The sequence below is a fragment of the Zootermopsis nevadensis genome, unplaced genomic scaffold (genome assembly GCF_977971745.1).
Source record: "Zootermopsis nevadensis isolate Lab colony 2312 unplaced genomic scaffold, Znev_1.0 Znev_ptg000030l, whole genome shotgun sequence".
NCBI classification, from domain to species: domain Eukaryota; kingdom Metazoa; phylum Arthropoda; class Insecta; order Blattodea; family Termopsidae; genus Zootermopsis; species Zootermopsis nevadensis.
Window position 1 is genome coordinate 20,357,846 of NW_028259162.1, and position 19,936 is coordinate 20,377,781.

The following is a 19,936-nucleotide window of genomic DNA, read 5'->3' on the forward strand; positions in this document are numbered from 1 at the left end:
AATATTTCCTTTATACATGCTTTACAATTGAGATAAGTTTGATTAAGACATTGCTTATTTAACTTGAATTAGTTACGCTTAAGATGGGTCTGTGGTAGCTGAATGTAATGTAAAGTAATGTAATGTAATGTAACCTTATCTTACCTTACATTACATTCAGTTACCACAGACCCATTTTAAGCGTAACTAATTCAAGTTAAATAAGCAATGTCTTAATCAAACTTATCTCAATTGTAAAGCATGTATAAAGGAAATATTTAGAATAAAGCCAATATATAAACTTCCTTTGCGTATAGACGTATTTACGTCAAATTCTCCGGAACCGTGGATCCACCATCACTTTTTTTTTACTGTGATTCACAAAAGAAATTCAAATTTTTAAAATGCAGGGATTTATGGGAGGCTTAGTGGAGTTTAAGTGTAAATAGCCTTCTTTAATTACATTGCTGCAGTGACATTTTTTGTGATGACACAAAGGCCATGAGCCAGCCAACGTTACAGAGCCAGACAGTAGCATGATGTGAGCTATATTTAAATTCTGTGTGGGAGCAGTTCTCTTCCCACGAGGCCTCTGGGAAAACTCCACCAGCAATCACGTGCTTGTGTTTGTAAACTGTGCCAACAATACAACGCACTCTTCAGCATACCAAAGCATATTTTAGACATTTCTAGAAAAAACTTAATGTAATTGCATCTCAGGTATGAACTCCATATCACCTTCTTTGCAGTGATATTGCCATTTAAAGAGGACAATCAGTATGATTCCACTTTGATGTTACAAGCCTTAGGATGTTACATCCAGTTGTATTATGCAAATTTTGGGAAATGTATTTTTACTTGTATTCATGTCACGTTTTCATGTCATTAGAATGTCTAATTTTCAAAATAGATGAGAATTTACATTGAAAATTGTAACTCTAGTATTAAAACCTAACGATTCAACACCACTAACAAGAGCCAACTACAGGACTCTGCCCTAAACCATTTTGATTCAACCCGCTTTACCATAACCAATTTCTTTAGAAATACACAATTTTATTGTTTAGCTTTGACTTCTTTTGTTCCTGCCAAGTCTGACTATGCAGTCATAAAGCTACAAATTGTCCTGGAAAGTTTAGTTGAGCAGCAAGAATCACAGTATTAATATAATACATTCATGCATTTATTACGTCAGTAACAATTTGGTTTCTGTTGGGTAGAGGATGGATAATTTCCATACCTGAATCCATCTTGGAACACAATGGCCATGTTTCTGCTTGTTTGTGCATCACCTGTGATGATGATAAGCCAATTGACCATGTTATGGTTAAGCTCATCAATAGACTTTTATTTATTCTATTCCTATTTAGTACATTTTTAGAAATGAAAAATATGTCTCCATGTTTTACCTCCCATGTTACTAATAATGATTTGCTTTATCTAAAGGTCCACACAGAGCAGGTATCTCTTCCTTTTAATATGAATATGGAAACAGGGGGTCTTTGAAATATCACACGTGTCCAAGGAAATACTGCAGTGATCTGAATTAAATGTTATTATTGACTTCCCATATCAAATTTTATCCAAGATCAGCCAAGTTATTTTAGAGTTCTAGCATGCAGCCTGAAAGAGAGGTGTTTAAGAAATGTTAATTTTACACATTACAGGAGCAGATATTTTTAATTTCCACCTTTTTTCATTGGCTCTAGGACTGACCCAGTCTCCTGTCAAATAAATACTAAGAGTTGCTTCCTGGAGTTAAATCAGTCATTGCATGTAGGTGGCCACATAACTCAGTCCCTGATGAGGTCTAGAGTACTGGAATTTTCACTCCCATTTGGCCATACACAATCATGGTATGATACTTAAGTACACAGACAACTTTAACTTTGTTTATACAAATGTCTAAAAATGCTAGAGGCACTGTATGATTCTGGTCGCCTAGTTGAGTAAGTGAGGACATGAACCTAGTACGTTTTGTATGGCTGGCAGGAAATACTGACGGCGTTGTTGAACCCAGTGCATACCTGACAGAGAGAAACTGCAGCTTTAAGAGGGAGAGGGATCTATGCCATGGGTGGGGAGGCATGCATTGTGAGCTTGCATCACCTATAAATATAATGTTTAGTGCGCAGCAGTCAGTCAGTAAAGCGTGGCAGTTGTGGATACAGTGGTCAAGTGTTCTTTGCTGTTCTAGCTACACAGTAAGTCTATTATGATTTATGCAGGGACATCCATTGAGGAAAGGCCATAGTTAATTCTGTCATGAATAATATCATTTTAACTTATCCCATAGTCCTGATATTTATTGTTATTGTTACCTAATTTATTTTAAAACACCTTGCTTCATCTACAAAGCTTGAAATTAATTTTATACTCTTAATTTTGAGTTACCATATTTTGTTGTATTTCTGATTATGACTTGTGTAGGTCTGTAAATGGAATATAAATAGATTACACATAGTTGTGTGACAGATTTTTTACAACTTTTTACTGTTGCTGATCCTGTGATTTCAAGAATAAGGATCAAATAATTTTCACTTTCAGAGGTTAATCATTGCCCACGTATTTTTAAAGTAATAATAATTTATAGCGTTTCATTCACTGATTTGTAATTCAGCAGCTTCTCTGTAGTCCTAGTTTTAATTAAACATATGCATCTCTCAGTGAAGACTATGATGTATTTTATGGGGCTGGATCCTGAGGTCATGTACTTGGACCTGTGCAGATGCTGAGACAGTAACTTAGTAAAGTCATGATCACTTCCTGACACAACCTTTCCAACTCTTATCTTGACATTTCTCATTCAGCACTATATAACCCATGCAGTTGATAGTACACTCTTTAATAAACCATTTCATAACAGTGGTGAAGGAAATTATTTGTTGTTAGTAGTCCTAGCCTATGGGTATTTTACTGAAAATGGCCTCAGTTGTTTGAAATTAGTTACATGTTAAGGAAATGAGGCTTTATAATTTATGTATAAACCTTTTGAAAACAAAATACTGCCACCAGATGTAAGGTATAAAACTTCAGTGACAGTAGAAGTCTTCATTGTTAGTTCATTACACCCAAAAAAGTACCAAGTTCGACTGGACACAGAATAAGAAGGATTTGAGGTTTTCACAGTGGTGAGTCTGAAGATGACTGTCTTCTAGGTTTTTGTGCCAAGTAATCTGGTAGAAATTTACTGAGGTTTCAGAGGTCCTTGCTGCCTCCATCATCAGGGTGATGACTACATGGCACAACAGCCCAGAAGATGGCCATCTTCTGGACACAGGTGTTAAATGGTTATGGCTTTACATATCTTTTATTGAAACAACAAGGGACACAGTTCTTAGCAGAATACTGCTATAATTTCAACTGTTTATATCTTATATGAAATATATTACTATATAATTATCTCCTATAAAATGTGGAAATGAGGTGATAATGATGAATGTTAAACACAACCAATTTTGGTGGAGGTGTTGTGGTTTATTTTAAGTTACTAGTCCAGCAGTGGATGGACAGGGACTGTGACATATTTTTACCCAAGAAATGCATACAAAATTTTAGTTTGAAATCCTGAAGGTAAGAAACTGCTCATAAGATGTAAACATAGATAGTATTAGACTGGATGTCAAGGAACGAGGGTAATTGGGGGAGGGGCATTAGCAGGATATATCTGGCTCATGGTAGGGACCCATGGCAGGCTCTTGTGAACACAGTACTGAACTTTAAGGTTACATCAACTATCTGTGTGACTACCAGGTTCTCAATAAGAACTCTGCTTCGTGGAGTCTAGATAGATATTCCAGCATTTGCATTGAGAAAATTATTTAAAAACAATCAAGATAACCAATTTAATAGGCACGATTCGACCTAGAGTACATGTCTGATTCATTAAGGCTTCCAGGTCCTAGGTATCTCTGTCTGTAACAGTGTAAAGGTTATTTTATACTGCAGCAACTGTGTTAAGATTCGTTTGCATATTCAATTCGATTCTTTATTATTAGTGTGCTGTATCAACAGCCTGATGGCCAATTACAGATACAGCACAGAAATAAACTCACAAACACAATAAAAGCATAAAAGGTAAAACAAGGAGTATATAAAATACATTGATACATAGGAAGTAACTACACAAGAAAATTGCTACTAAATATATTAGGATATTTGTAAAAATAATTTGAATCAATTAAGTAAATTATACTATTATAGAATGTGAAGAAGTGTGACAATTTTCGTCTCGAATATGTCCAAATCCCTACAGACAACATTAGCAGCTGATGCGCATCTAGCAGAAGGACTGTTTTTGATCAAAGGGCTAACACTGAACATAGAAAAATCTCTCAGATTCCGAGCAGGGACGCGGAGAACGACAGCTTCCAGAAGGGAAGGACAGCATTTAAAGCCGCGGTAAACCTGTGCAAGGAACAGTGCATCACTAGAATGCCTTCTCTTACGCAGGGTCTGGAGTTTTAAAAACTCTAACGCATCAGCATAGCTGTAATGGTCTTGGGGGAGGAAACGATAGTAGCAAAGGGATGCTAACTTCTGCTGGATACGTTCCAGTTTCTTGGCATCAGTAGTCTCAATAGAATTCCAAGCGACCGAGGCGTACTCAAGCTTGGATCTAACTAAGGTTACATATAACATATACAGGCAATCGAGAGAAGAGAACGAAAAGGTTAATGTGCGAACAAGACCCAATATTCACATATTTTATAATGTTGAATCAACAGTTCAGATTAAACACTCTTATAAGTGATAAATATGTTGATGTATTTTAAGACGCTGCCCTAACACTCACCTTCGAGGACTGAGGAAAAGCATAAAGATCTTCAAGCAGGATAGTCAATCCCAAGGTGGGATTTGCCAGTCAGAGACCTCCTGATTGACCCACTCTCTCTCAGCAAATAGATTTGTTAACTTATTATTTAGCTTTGTACAGAGCTGTATTTGAAATAAAACCAAGATAATGTACAATATGAGCAAAAGGTATGATCAGGCTTTTGGAGTTCACATTTTTAAATGTCGTCTTTGTCCTTTATTGGCCTTGTGTTTCATTTCCATTGCATTCTTCATTGCTTCTGATTTTAATTTACTGTAGATATATTTTATTTTTGACAAATCTAATGAACAGTGTGAGTACTGAACTGCATAGAATTATAAATTCTGTTAACAAAGCTAATATAACAGTACAGATGTCTACTGCACGGAGACATAAATTGTGTTTTCTTGTATATCTGTAATATAAATAATTTTGGAAAATACATTTAATCACATTTATAGATCTTAATGAGATGTGTCTTTCATTAATTCACCAATTTTCTCTGGGAATGATGCGGACAGGTTCATCCAGCTCAGAATAGGGATTGTTGGCAAGATCTTATAAACACAGTAACAATCTTTTAGGTTCCATAAAAGACTGCGAATTTCTTGGCTAATTGAGTGAATATAATTTTCTCAACAATATGTCTGTTTCATGGAATTAGTCACTTTGTTTATTCTAATCAAGCCGCTGAACACAATGCGGAGATCTGTCATTTCACAACACAACCTTTCAGTGCCTGATCTTGGAAGTTTTCCAGCATCAGCTGGCACCCCAACATACGCTGTCACTTGGCCACACAGCAACAGTTATTGCGCATCCAACAGCTGGTGTCTCCTCCTTCTTCCAAGAAGTAAACTAGTGGAGGCCAAATTGATGCCACAGCATGTGGTCTTTAACCACGCACTTTGCTTCATTGATGTCAAATGTTGAGACTATAACCATTTGCATTTTCTTTTGTATATATCAGTAACAACACTAACCATCAGGACAGTTATTCAGACAAGAATAAGGACATCAACTGTTTTTGCTTGTGAGGAGAACCCAATTCAAATTGAATGAAATACAAAGATTAATACAAGCATCCACTTTACTTGAAAGCAAAACTTGTTTGAAAGTTGTCATCCATCAGTATAAAATATTTCACTTCAGTAGTTCATTACTTCACAATACCATTTTCACTATGTGCCTTCTCATATTTTTCTCCTGTTTCTGTACAATCTCTCATCGTATGGTCATTTCACTTAGATCATCTTGGCTTCCCTTGCATTCTGCCATTGTTCATTTCAACTCTTTTCTTGGTTTGCTTTCCCATTTTCATAGGTTTCACATACATACTCATTGTCGATCATTCCTCGATATTACTCTCGTTCATCACTTCATGAATTCCACCTAACCTCAGTGTTTTCCCTTTATATATCTCCTAATTTTTGTCCCACAGATTACTTTTGTTGCTGTTTGTGTCCACCCTTTCCTTCCATATGTCAATTCTACTGCACTGCAACATCCTCCGCACAGTGTTTTTTTCACCAGGTGTTTCTTTAGTCAATCATAAACGTGTCCTACAAAAATTAATTTATGCTTATATCAATCAAAAATCTCCCTGATCAGCCTGAATCTACAGTGTTCTAAATTGTTTTGAAATTTCAAAGAGATGTTTATTAGTGAGTGTGTGAGTGATTGTATACTCATGTTTTTGAGTGAAATGTGTGAGTATGGGTGACAAGTAAGTTCTGAGTGTGTTATACTACGGTAAAGCTATTAACACTATACGAATACTTTATTTTGAAAATTTAACAGGAAAAAACAAAATGTCTCTCATGTAAGAATGAGATACACATCTTCAAAAAATTTTGCTATTGTAATCTATCCTGAGATGATTTAGTTAAGGTCACACATTCAGAAAAAAATATATATCAAAGGTTCATTTTAATATCAACCTCCTGGGTCTGTATCTTCCAACTTATCTCTCTGTGTAAGAGTTCTCAATCAAAAATTTTGTCTCTGTGTTTGCCCTACATGCTATGTGACTTGTGCACAAGTTGCCATATGTTTTATTTACTCTTGCACTGTCATGAAAAGTACAATTTGTAAATCTCCATACAAAACTAAGAGGTCTGATTGACAAAATGTGTCATATTTTTTTGCAATATTCTGTCATCTATGACATGAATATAATATATTGATGTTACAAATGACAGAATATAGCCTACAGGTAGAGAGAATTTCTTTTTCTGATTTTGCTTTTGCTAGGTTTGCCTTAAACTCACATGCAACATAAAATTTGTTAATTGAATAAAAATTTACTTGGATATTATCCATCGTCTAGTAATAAAACGTAAAAAACGTAAAAACGACGTTTTGGAGATGAGACTCTATCTCCGTCTGAAGACGGAGATAGAGACTCTTCACCATCGTCAAGAAGTTTTAGATTTGATATAAAATGTGTTACTGTTTATGTTATCTCTAGAATGGATACTTTTGTGAAGGTCATTGACTACAAAATGGAAGACAAAAAGAAAATGAGTGTGAATCAGTCGAAAGTATAAAGCTTATTTCAACATTCAGTTTACATTATGCTTTTAGATGCTTTTGTTTCTGGAGACGTTGAGCAAGTTCAGCTAAGTAGTAACATTTTTCTTACACATGGTTAGACTTATGGCTGGCAAAGTGAAATTCATGTTCAAGATATTTGCTGAGTTTTTTATGCAAAGATCTGGATAGTGCCTTTAAATATGTCATGACTAATTTAAAACCCTTTCCATCTTATCATTCAGAATCATATGTGCATCTCATATTCAATACTACAACACCTCTACATCTGTGATACAGTATCATACATAACTGATGAATCAATCAACCTCAGTGGGGGTCATGTTCATTGCGGATAGATGTCATGTCTTGTTTATTTCTTGGCGAGATGAATTGAAAGTGATGAAATGAGAAACAGTTACACAGTTATAGCTTTTTTTTTAAGGTACTGTTCCAATATTCAGCTGATGGAACTGAGAAAAATGAGAGAAACCTCATATTATGTCTGGTGACATGCTATGTATGCAATATTAGATCTTTTTCATAAATCACAAAACCAAAGCAAAATTTAACTCTTATGAACTTGTCCAAACCTTCATTATTTTTTTATTTTATTGCTGTCTGTTGTTCACTTAATTATGTTTGCTAAAATACGAAAGATTTACTTTTATTGAAGTACTTAAAAAGTATTGTTCCTGCCCCACATCATAACACAGATACGGATTATTCTCTTAGCTCAATTGTAATCTAAGGTACTACAGAGAAGATAATTCTTATGCAGTAAATTTACAAATGTAAATCCATTTCTGACTTCCAGACTTATTTGCAGCTGTGACTGTATTCACCATGAACTTGTCATTTCGAATGGCCATGACATTACTTACATGTTACTTTCTTCTCAGTCTGTCAATGACTTACACTGATCTCTGTTGGTAATTGACAGGCATCTATTTCTGACAGTACAACGGTATTGTCTGTTGAATGCCTGTCTTCCTGCTGTGGGTTTAGTCCACCAGTAGTCCCAGTCTCTCCCCTTTGCAGCTGTTTGGTTGACCTTGGTGCTATAAATACAAGCCCTTCAACTCAGCAGTGGTAGGACAGAAATAGAATCAGTACACATGTAGTGGTAGAATTGACAGGTGTAGAGTTGAATGATCCACGTGTATTAAAAACTAAAATAGTAACATAAACTGGTCTTGCCAATGGTCTTTGTCTCTCTGTGATAAAGAAAGGGCATGTCCAGGTTTTGGGAATGAGAGATGTCCATTTTTAGTTTCAGCTGAAATAAAGGCAGGAAGTGTTTCTAACTTTTTGTACAGAACTAGGCTCTTATGTTAAACCTTAAACACTCTTTTTCATTTTGATTATTATAAAGTCTTTTATTCATGGAAAATCAGTAGCCATTTGTAAAATAAAAAATCATGTTTTTTATTGTCCCCAAGATTAAAAGTGCCTTTAAGAATGCCATTTTTACAGCTGTAGTACATAAATGGTTCCATAAAATTTCTTTGTGTTAGGAATTTAACCCAATGGATAGAAAGAGAAAATAAACAGTAGTTATTAAATGATTCTGTTTTCATGATAAAAATTGCATTCTTTAGTATACATTTAATTGGGAGGAGGTGGTGGTGCATCATAGATGTAACCATTATAAGGTGTATAACACTGCAATACAGCTCAGTAAAACAAGATACTTGAACGGAATATGGCTAATGCAGGAAATATGACCAAGTAACTCCTATACACATTAGATCACACAATCATCAACCATGTTGTGTTTAGTAAGACATTTGCCAACTGTGTGGCACTGTATGTTGTCAGGCGCCATTTAAGTGTCAAGAAAACAAAGTAAATAATGTCAGTCTGCATGTTTCAGAGCATGAATAATGTGACAGTAATCTTCAAAAGAGTATATGTATTAATTTGCTTAGAGCTAAACCAAAAGTGAAAATTCTGTACTTTTATATAGAACAAGCTTGGGCAGCGTATTCCATACTGGAATAGGATTTGATGTCATGGACAAGCCTGAATGGATTTACATTATTGATGAGAAAGAATGCAGTTTAAATTTCTTATTTTTGTAACAAAAATTTATCAGTTCACTTCATAAAAAAACAAAAATCATCTTTTGTTGCTTTCAGGTTCAAAATGTGAAGTAAATAATAATAATGATACTTTAAAACGTCATATGTCTTAATTCCTTGCATTTATATTTGAATTAATATGTATTTTTAGAAATAAAATATTGTTTGGCCATATTACCTGCACTTTGCAGGTGATATGGCCATAGGGATGACATGACAAAGGTCATAATATTTTTTAATGCAGCTAGATGAGCCCTATAGTGGGTGTTCATATCATGTTTGTTTTGAAACACTCAATATTATAATAATTAATCTTCAAGTACCTTATTTGAATGTAAGAAGGATAAAGTAAACAAGCAATTTTGGATATTGATTATTGAGAACTTGTTGAATTTACAGGTCAATTGCTGTTGTACTGTTAGAAGCATAAGATCTGAGATGCCTAGGTATGTGGCTAGGGCAGGAGAGATAAAGAATCCGTACAGAATTCTGTTAGGAAAACTTGGGAAGCATACTCATAGATGGGATGTAAGAATGGAAAGTGGATGAAACTAGCTCAGGATCATGCCAATAGTATTAGACATTTACTCGGACAAGAGCTATGGCCTTGAGCTGTGCAGTGTATTTGCAGCTCAAACAGTGGGTGGGGTGTAAGCGGAGCTCAGTTACAAGCGAGCCATGGCCGAGTTCATTTTGTGTGTTGAGTTTCATTTCAACAACATTGGCTCATTTATAATTAGGCCTGTCATTTTCACTGTTGTTGTTTCTCATAGCTCTTGTCTGAGCAAACAAGTAATAAGATTTGATATTAATGATGTTGAATCTTCCAGTTCTTTTACCATAGTTAGCATCATTGTAGTATTTTACATACATATAAGGTTTTATGCACAGAACTGAAATGCCAACCGAATGCATTACCAACCCACTGCAACGGGAACTTGCAGACAGCATTATCCGCATGGTCCCACTTGATGAGATCCGCATCCTGCTAGCATGTGGGGCTAAGGTTAATGAACCTGTCACCCAGGGGTTGCGCCCCCTGCACTACGCTGTTTGGCAGCGTTACTTGGAGGCTGCTCAGTTGCTGCTGGTGAGAGGAAGTGACGTTAATGCCAGGGATGAATGTGGTTACTCAGCCCTGCACCTTTCAGCAGAACATGGGTGAGTCCAAAGTGAATTTGTATCAAAGTCAATATTTCATAAGAACTAGAGTGTTTCTTTGACAAAAGAAATAAATGAAAGAGTCTCCAGCTCCATGGAGTTTGCTTTGGACTTGATCTATGTGAACAACAGATTATGTCTGAGAGAAAGTTGCTAAGGAGAATACATGCAGTCCTAATTTAGTTCTCCTAATTGGTTTGAAAATAACCAAATTTAATTTAAATTAATTTGAATAAAGCCTCATCAATTGATTAGCCTTGTAAAGATGGAGTCACAATCCAGAGCCTTAGAGACTGTCTGTTCCTCATGAGGATAAACATGTACCTTTATCATGCGCATATTTCTGTAAATGGTTTCATTTAACACTTTGAACTTTAAAATAATTTAGAAACTTCCAGGTGAAAATGATAAAGGTAAGATCATCCTTGGTTTTAAGCACCATGCTACTTTAAAACTCAACACTAGATGGACATGTCATCTTCATGTTACATTAACATTTCACCAGTGAAGAGGAGCCTGTGTGAACTCCAGAGTCATTTTGTGCATGATGAAGAAGAGAAAAATTTAAATATCTTTGAAGATTTCCGTCTTCTGGGTTGTTGCGCTGTGTAGTCTGGTCGATGTTAACCAACGTTTCAGAGGTCATACTGCCTCCATCATCAGGACGATAAGTATGAAGATTTCCGTCTTCTGGGTTGTTGCGCTGTGTAGTCTGGTCGATGTTTACCATGAGTATGACCTCTGAAACGTTGGTTAACATCGACCAGACTACACAGCGCAACAACCCAGAAGACGGAAATCTTCATACTCACCGCTGTGAGAACCTCAAGTCTTACTTAAATATCTTTGCCAGAAACTAAACTTCAGTCTCCAGTATGTCACTTTACTGACTAAATCATCATGGCTTCTAACACACATAATTACAAACTAAATTCATTCTCGTGTGTATGTTCAAGTTCCCAAGGACTATGGTATTCATAGTTGTTTTGATACTATATGTTGTTTTTACATTTGAGTAAAATGTGAAATTGTAGATAATTTTGCAAACAGAAACCAAATGTATTATAATAGATGTTAATCAGAATGCATTTATTTTAGTAAACAATTCTCGAGCAGAATAATGTTTGGTTTTTTGGGAGCCCGCGTTGTTACGGAAAGAGGTTATACTGAATAATGAAGGCTGTTCAACCACGAACATTATAAAATAAAAGCGCAGATCTCGACTTACTGACGCCCATCTTGACGATTGTTTGTAAGCAGCAACATCATCCTACACTACCAAATTTGAAAAACTGGCCGATGAAATGCAGTGCCAAACATCACACTAACTTCCCACTTGAGTAATAATAACTGTACTTATAAAACTACATATTTTTGATTGCATGGTGTCTTGTAACATTAAACGTGTTGCTTTGTGTATTATTTGGTGTCCATATCTTATTTGTCCTGAGAAAAGAAAATTTGGCTTTGTTAATTGGTTGGTGCCCGCCTCGATCTCATAAACTCTTAAATGTGCCCGTAGGCACAAAAAGGTTGAGGACCACTGCTGTAAGTTGTTGGATTCTGTTCCAAGTTGAACATAATTGAAATATTTAGAATGGTCATGGTATATGTAATACAATATCTTTTATGCTACTTTGAGTCAAAGTCTGGCAAACATGCTGATTCAATTCATGTTTGTAACTCATTATTTTTTAAAGTGGTTGGAAACAGCAGCAATAAATGAAAACAATATTCATTATGAAATTAACAGAAGACTAAATTTGGGGAATTCTTTTTGCTTTTAAGTTCAGAAAGTTCCATTTTTCCATGTTCTGTCTAAAATCTTTAGGATTAAAACACTGTTGCAGGATGATAGAAAAAATTACATAATAAGTAACTACATAATCTGTTCTTTTTGTGTTGTACTGTTTGGGTCATTAAATCAAGACTGACATGAGTTGACATGTAGCATGCATTGTGGAAATGAGTAATGCATAGGAATTTTGTCAGGAATCCTGAAGGATGATATTAAAGTTGATAATAAATAAACAGTGAAGGTGTATTCTGACCCCTGCATCCATAGGATTTGGTATGTTAAATTAAAATGATTGTTTTTCTCCCGCTTTTTTCCCTTAAATAATACCCATGATTTAGAAAATCTTCAGGTTAAAAAGTAATGGAATTTATTGTCCAGCTGAGTAACTATCAACTGCTCAAGATCTTGTATGATAATAGTCCAAAAATATATAAACTTATGTTTAAGGCTGATTTTGTTGAGGACGTTAATAAATAAGCTTGTTTTCAGAACTGGTAATAATATTTGGTATATTTGCGGTGCCATGATTATCTCGCACTTATCTTGTGGAGATGCCTTGAAATACATGTTATATTCATACCCATCTCATCTTTGTACAGAATGATTGCCTTTCTGTACATATCTGTCAATTTTCATGTTTGTTTTCTGTCTATACATATCTGTTGATCTGTTCATCCTAGTAACATGGTTGAAAAGCAGCTACTGTGAAGCTCATTATTTAAATTAACACCCACATTCTCCTGTTCATCTCTCTTTGGTCCAGATAAATAATTAGCATACTGCAGTTACTAAGGATTTCACAGCATTGTGATCGATTGTGTGGAAGCACTATGTAACTCCAAAATGTTGGTAAAAGAACAGAATACTATATGGCATAACATTCAGATCACATTCTAGAAATTAGCACTTTTCTCTTAGACATCCTCATTATGTTCTAGATGATATATCACAGACAGGGATATTTGCTTTCCATTTTTACATGTGAAAGAACTTTCCACAGGTACACAGAGTTGGTGACATTGCTGCTTCATCAAGGAGCACAAGTGGATTATCGTGAAGATACTGATGATCCATTTCCTCGCACCACCATCTGTGATGAACCCTTGCGGCTGGCAATTCGGAATCATCATGCAGATGTGGCCCGAATGCTGCTGGAGCATGGGGCAGACCCAAACAAGCGCTATTTCTTTGGTTCTGAGATCAACCTCGTGTCCCCACTTGATCTTGAATTTTTGCGTCTTTTACTGACATTTGGTGCCCATCCAGATACTCGAGACAGGGCAGGTCTGACACCCCTCATGAAGGCAGCAAGACTCCCACAGGTAAGTCTACACAACAGTTTAAACAACTTCACTGACTAACCCTTTTTGAACTAGATTTTGGTATTGACAGGTGGCTCTTATTCAGATTTTGAAGCTACTACATAATTAATTTGTTCAGCAACAAATGCCCATTCAGATGTTTTGTTATAATTTTTCAGCATTTATTTTGAAATTTTAAAATTGATTTTGTTGGCATTTTGAAAACAGAAACTCATATTTTGTTCATACATATATTTATTCTTCAAGTCTATACACAAACTATATTAATATTGATGTTAAAAATTAAAATTGATATAAATATTTCGCGCTATTCATCGTTTCCTCGATGTTACAATTTGCGCTATATATTACAACATGTTTCGATGTCTCAGCATCATCATCAGGTTTTATTTTTAAAACTATTCAATATTTTTTAATGCACGCTTTTCAGTATTTGTAGATTGTAGGTTGTAGTTGTGGATGTTCCTTTTTTCTTCTGATTCTTTTGCATATTATGTGGCGTATTATGTTATTTGTTCATTATTTCTGTGAAATTATCAACAATATAATTAACATTATTAATATTATTTATATGTAAATGAGTTTGGATATTGTTATAAAATTCACTATAAACATAGAAACACAATAACATACTAGGAGTTTGATGTGTCGTGTGTCCTCGGCTGGTCAGGTCTGATCAGGTGAATGTCAGTTCATAGACTGGTTTGGTGTACTGATGTGGGTCGTATATATAGGTAGAAATGGTGTTAGGGGGTTGGGTCAATAACCTGGATTGTGTTAAATATAGGATTATTTAAATATTTATTTTGTGTTCCTGAGTTGGTCAGATTATTAATAGGTTTTGTGGCATCCATCATATTAACAAGTCGAGCCCATATAAGTTGGTCGACATTAATTATATTGACAATGTCAGGGTCAAAAGAGTTTAAAATAAATCTTCATTATAACTTCCTGTTTCAGTTCAGTAATTATCCTCTCATTTGATTTGTTTCTAAATAATCCCATTTATTGATAATGCATCTTTAAATAATCTGCAGACAAACTAAACTAGTCAGATGGAAGAATTTCAAGTTACCAAAAACTTTATTTTCAGGGAATGGATTCTGTGCTGCTGCTACTGTCTTTTGGTGCAGATGTGAATGCAATGACAGATTCCCGTCATGACTATCGAACTGTGCTGCACTATGCTGTTTTATCAGGCAACTTGGAGATTGTTAATCTCCTTATAAAGCAAGGTGCCAGGGTGAACTACCCACCTGACTACCAGAAGCCAACACCACTTGATCTTGCCATACTCAAGGGTGACATAGACCTTGTGAAACTGCTGCTTGCAGCAGGTAAGGGCCTCAGACTTTAGAATAGAATTTGCAGTCATCCATATTTTGTGTGTGTGTCAGTCTCTCCCCCTTACTAAATTCTGAGCCATTTTACCAGTTTTCATAAAACTTGGTATGACATTATGAGTAAACCCATGTTCCATACAGTTAAGAACATTTATTTTGCAGGAGCAAATGTCAACTCTAGCTCCCCAATAATTGGATCGCCATTGCACGTGGTGTGTGCCGACAACATCCCTAATCGGCTTGAACTGTTGCATTTGTTGCTGTGTGCGGGAGCTGATCCAAATATGGTCATTGAGAGTGATGAGGGTACCCCACTGCGGCCTGTGCTTGCAGAGTATATAGCATCTAATGAAGAGCCATGTCCTGCCATTGTTCACTTGTTGCTGCGTTTTGGTGCAAAAGTAAGCAGTATTTGATTTTTCATTTGTCATTCTTATTGGAAGTAGACTTTGGAGTATCACATTTGCCAGGTGGGCAACTGCCACTTGAACAGAAAGTACTGAATTATCACAAACGTAATTCTTGTGCAGTAACATATGCTTGAATTCTTTCGCAAATGCTAAAGAATTAGATATATAGAACAATATTTTTGCATGTTCTTTTCTATGTTTATTATGGGGAAAATATAAGTTACAACTGGTGTCCATTGGATAGGAGGTGGTTGGACCTTAGAACTGGTCTGGATTTAGAATCAAAGAAATTAACTCCTGACCCTTCTGGAAATTGAACCCAGGCTGTCCATTCCATAGTTTGTCACTTTACTGACTAAGCTATCCATCTGGCTCAATGTCACAGTAGCATACAGCTAAATGATTAATCTCCAGAGTTAAAGTCTGACCAACAGCCTTATAGTACAGGGATTAAGTCCCTTATTCCTGTGTGATAAAGATAAATCAGTCTTTCAATCACCTTAATTTAACCTTTGTTTCCATGATTACCCAATTTTACCATATATAAATCACCATAATCATGCTGGTCACAGTGGCCATGCAGTCTGAGGTGTGAGCCTTGTTTGCTTAGACACTGGGACCGTGGGTTCGAATCCCACTCAAGGCATGGATGTTTGTCTGTGTCTTTCTGTGTTGTGCTGTCCTGTGTACAGGTAGAGGCCTTGTGACTGGCTGATGACTCGTCCAAGGAGTCCTACCAAATGTCTAAATAGATCAAGTAACTTCCCACAAGGGAGGAGGCCAAGGCCCGCCAAAGAGGCTGTAGAGCCACAGGATGGATGGAGTTGATACATTTTAATTCACCTCTTGTCTTTATTCTGTAGGTTGTGATGAAGACACAGTTCCGGGATCCGCACGGGATACTCAATTCACTGCAGAATTTGTCCAAGTATCCCTCACTCTTTATAACACTGGTAGAGGCAGCTGAAAGCTTTGATTTGTGCATGATTAGACGCTCTTCATTCTTGAATGAGGAACAAAAGGAGTTGTTAACAGAATCTTCTACACAGCCTCTGTCACTTCGTCATCAGGCGAGGCTGTTCCTACACAGATATCTTGGAAAGAAGTTGCCACATATGGTAGAACAACTACCTCTCCCAATCATCCTTCATCGATACCTCATGTACGAGTTTAGCTGAAATATTGTAAGATACAGCCTTTGACTGATCACAAGAATAAGAAACTTGAAACTTGCACATTACTGGAAAACTTCAATATCAATTATAATTTTTTACTAGAATGTAGAGAGCACAAAGTATTTTTATACCTTTATATCTTAAGCACCAACTGGTGCATGATATTTGGAATGATGATCATAATACATAAATTAATAGACTTAGAAACTTGATATTTTTTTGGTTTCATATATTATTCTTATACCCCTTCAAAACAAAAGTATTATTTAAACTTTGTACCTTCAAATAAAATTGGTTCACATTATTGAATCAGGAGTCTTAATCTTAAGTCCATTCCAGAATTAGTTCCTTTTGTTGTCACATATTATCTCAGTTTGCTGTTTCCATTTCTGTCTCTATTCTGTTTTGCACCCAGCCAGTTATTCCAACGCATCCCACACATTTATTCTCAAATCCATTCACTTTCTTTAATGTGATGCACTTCTTCCTTGCACCGCAGATTGATTCCAACTACGGCCTCCTCAACCACAACTGTCCATACATTCCTCTTCAGCACCTTGTCTTCAAGTTAACCTTTGTTGCTTGTGTGTGGACCAGCTGGTTGTGCGCCATACTGCGAAACCTTTAACCCCAGAGCCACAGTCCAGCCACCAGCCCCGTAGTATGAGGGTTTAAATCCTCTCAACATGTTTCCATGTGACCGCTTCAGCAGGTTGTGGTGTTGGTTTTGGGAGGGTCTGCAGAAAATGTGGCCAATTAAACATGTCTGTTCTGTTATGCTGTACTGTGTGCCAATTTGGTGAAAATTATAGTTAACACTTGTGTATTCTAACTAAAACAGCTGATAATCGTAAGAAAACTGTACTGCGAGTAAAACAACATCTTGAGTTACCTACAAAACTAGAACGGAAAATGGGCTTTAGAATTAGCTCAAGATTATGGGGCAGGGACAGAGTGTTTGCGTCCATGAAACCACGCTACTGGACGGACGTTCTCAGAACTTCTATCGATGAAGACAGCATAATAGCACTAGAAAATATAACGGTATGTATGTAATGCTGTATACGGCGTGTTTCGGGCATGGTGTTCCGTGTAGAAAAAAGTAAATCGATTCGTGAAATTGTGTGAATGCACCGAGTAAAATGGTTTGGATTTTCCGTGTTTTTATATTTTCTGTGTCCTCTTCATTAGCCGGATAATTGGGGAAGTTACTGCATGGAGTGATGACTAATGATAAGTTTAATGTTAGCGACCTTGAAGCTTCGAGAGCCCAGTCACTCTAAAATGGCATGCGCCGTAATTTTAAAATATAAATATGACAGTCCTGCCATATAACTGATAACAGAGCGTCCATACTCGACACCGACCCGTTAAGTAACAAAGTAATAACACGTTTTCTCAGGCTTGGTTTTACCCTTGCCTTCACGATATTTAACTGTTAGCTTTGGCTGTTGTTCAGGTTATGTAAACCCCCACGAGGCGGCGTTTGTCGCATTTTCCGGCAGCATTTGTTCATCAGCTCAGAATATTGACACTTCAGAATAACGGTGGCGTAAGTCTACGGACGTTACGTGGAACCACCCACTTGCATATCCAAAATGAGGCACGTATCACCTCGGATCATATGCATTTCCTTCGTTTCTCGTAGATAAGCAACCCCTACGTGTTCGAGACAAGTGATCAAGACAGACAAGTACCATGGTGACCAAGAAATTTTCAACCGGGAATCTGTCAGCAAGTGTATAAACTTATAGAAGATGTATCTCAAGATAGAGACCTTTCCGAACCAGTGTGGATTTCCATATTTTACTTCTCTGTGGTCATGCGTAATATCCTTAAGATTATGAAAGGCAATACTGGATCATTTGCATACATGAGGTGTCATAAATAGATGTCTAACGAAAAGAATGGATTCTATGGTCGGAAACAAATAAAAACTTTACGTATATGTGGGTCCGATTTTGCTTTCGTAAAGACGTGGAGGACCCGGAAGTTACCTGAACCACTGTGTTTGAATTGCCATTTTGATAATGCATGAACGTGACAGATGGACTGCAGATAACTGAAGAAAGTCTGACTGGTATTCTAAGGCTGGATGTTTCTGCATTATAAATAGTCCTGAGGCGTAGCCTATATGCACAAAGATTATGGAATTTCGAAGGCTTGCAACTTCTGGAAGACCAAGAAATTTAGACTGATGGAAAGTCAAAGATTTGCATTTCTGATTCACAACAAGAAGACGAGATTTCTCAGAACTCGGTAAGGAAAAATGTATTAAATCATACGGTACAAAAGTATTACTTGTAAGCTGCAGTAAGCTTATTTTTAAGTGACTAAGCTTAGTATCTATACCATTGTTTTTAAGGAAATTTACTTGCAGGAAACTGAAGTAGCATTGTTACAATTTTCACAGAATTAATTAATTACTTCTTTTTGTGGTGTCGATGAATTATGTGATTACATTCAAATGGAATCAGTTGTTGCTCATCTGACCTCCAGTTCCCTTCTCTAGTTTTCCCTGTATTAGTGTCGCCATAATCGAACCCATCTTGAAGATACATCGCCACATTTCTTTCTCTTAAAATATTATGCATATAAACTACAGCATGCCAATAAAATTGTGGTAACTTTTTGTGGATATAATTAATAGCGTTTAAAATAACTCGGAAGGGAGAAGCCAAAATGCCAAATGAATTTCCAGTAATTCGGTGGGCTCTGCTTAATATACTGCATCTTCTTTGATTAAATTAATTCAAGTATAAGACTTCGTTGTAATGTCCGTAGGTGGAAATACATGTAGGCGCTTGAGGGGAGAGGCGGTATAGCTCCTACTCATTCTTAACCTCGGCACTAGATGGGGGTGAGTGGTTAGCGTCACGCCCCGGCCGCGCTTTACTCCAGGGACAGGAGCCTCCGGTAACCATTGGATAGGAGGCTGGGTGGGCCTCAGAGGCAAGAGGAAAACTCCTCTGCCCCCGTCGGGGATCGAACCCTGGTCGTTCAGCCCGTAGTCAGTCACTACACCGGCTGGAACTACTACTTTTAAGAGAAAGAAAGAATCCGGAACATTTATGTTCTCTGCTTTACCAATGTTACTGTTGGAACCACTCTCTAAGGAGTAAATGTTTGTCACACAAAGGCTGAACGTAGAAAGTTCGTGACGTGAAATCAAAATGTCGGAGGGTCGTTCATCTCCTCTTACATTACACATTACTTATGTTTTGTTCGAAAAATCCTAAATCGATACCCCTAACCCACAGTCTATCATTAATTTATATAAATTATACATTACTCAAAAATTTCAACTGAGTATTAA

At 36.5% G+C, this 19,936-nt stretch overlaps 1 protein-coding gene across 4 annotated transcripts in view; it reads left to right on the forward strand.

The window, feature by feature from the left end:
- LOC110833771 (ankyrin repeat and SOCS box protein 16) overlaps positions 1 to 16,929 on the forward strand; it is a 170,135-nt gene extending 153,206 nt beyond the window's left edge. For 2 of the 4 annotated variants that reach the window (XM_087358592.1, XM_022072245.2), the window contains 5 exons: positions 10,303 to 10,572; positions 13,371 to 13,692; positions 14,786 to 15,029; positions 15,198 to 15,436; positions 16,309 to 16,929. In XM_087358592.1, the coding sequence (XP_087214718.1) occupies positions 10,303 to 10,572; positions 13,371 to 13,692; positions 14,786 to 15,029; positions 15,198 to 15,436; positions 16,309 to 16,623 (1,390 nt within the window). In that variant the 3' untranslated portion in view covers positions 16,624 to 16,929. Of the gene's footprint in view, positions 1 to 376; positions 700 to 2,030; positions 2,184 to 10,302; positions 10,573 to 13,370; positions 13,693 to 14,785; positions 15,030 to 15,197; positions 15,437 to 16,308 lie in introns of those variants that run through there. The other 2 variants (XM_087358594.1, XM_087358593.1) reach the window with 2 other exon arrangements.
- The last annotated feature ends 3,007 nt before the right edge of the window (positions 16,930 to 19,936 follow it).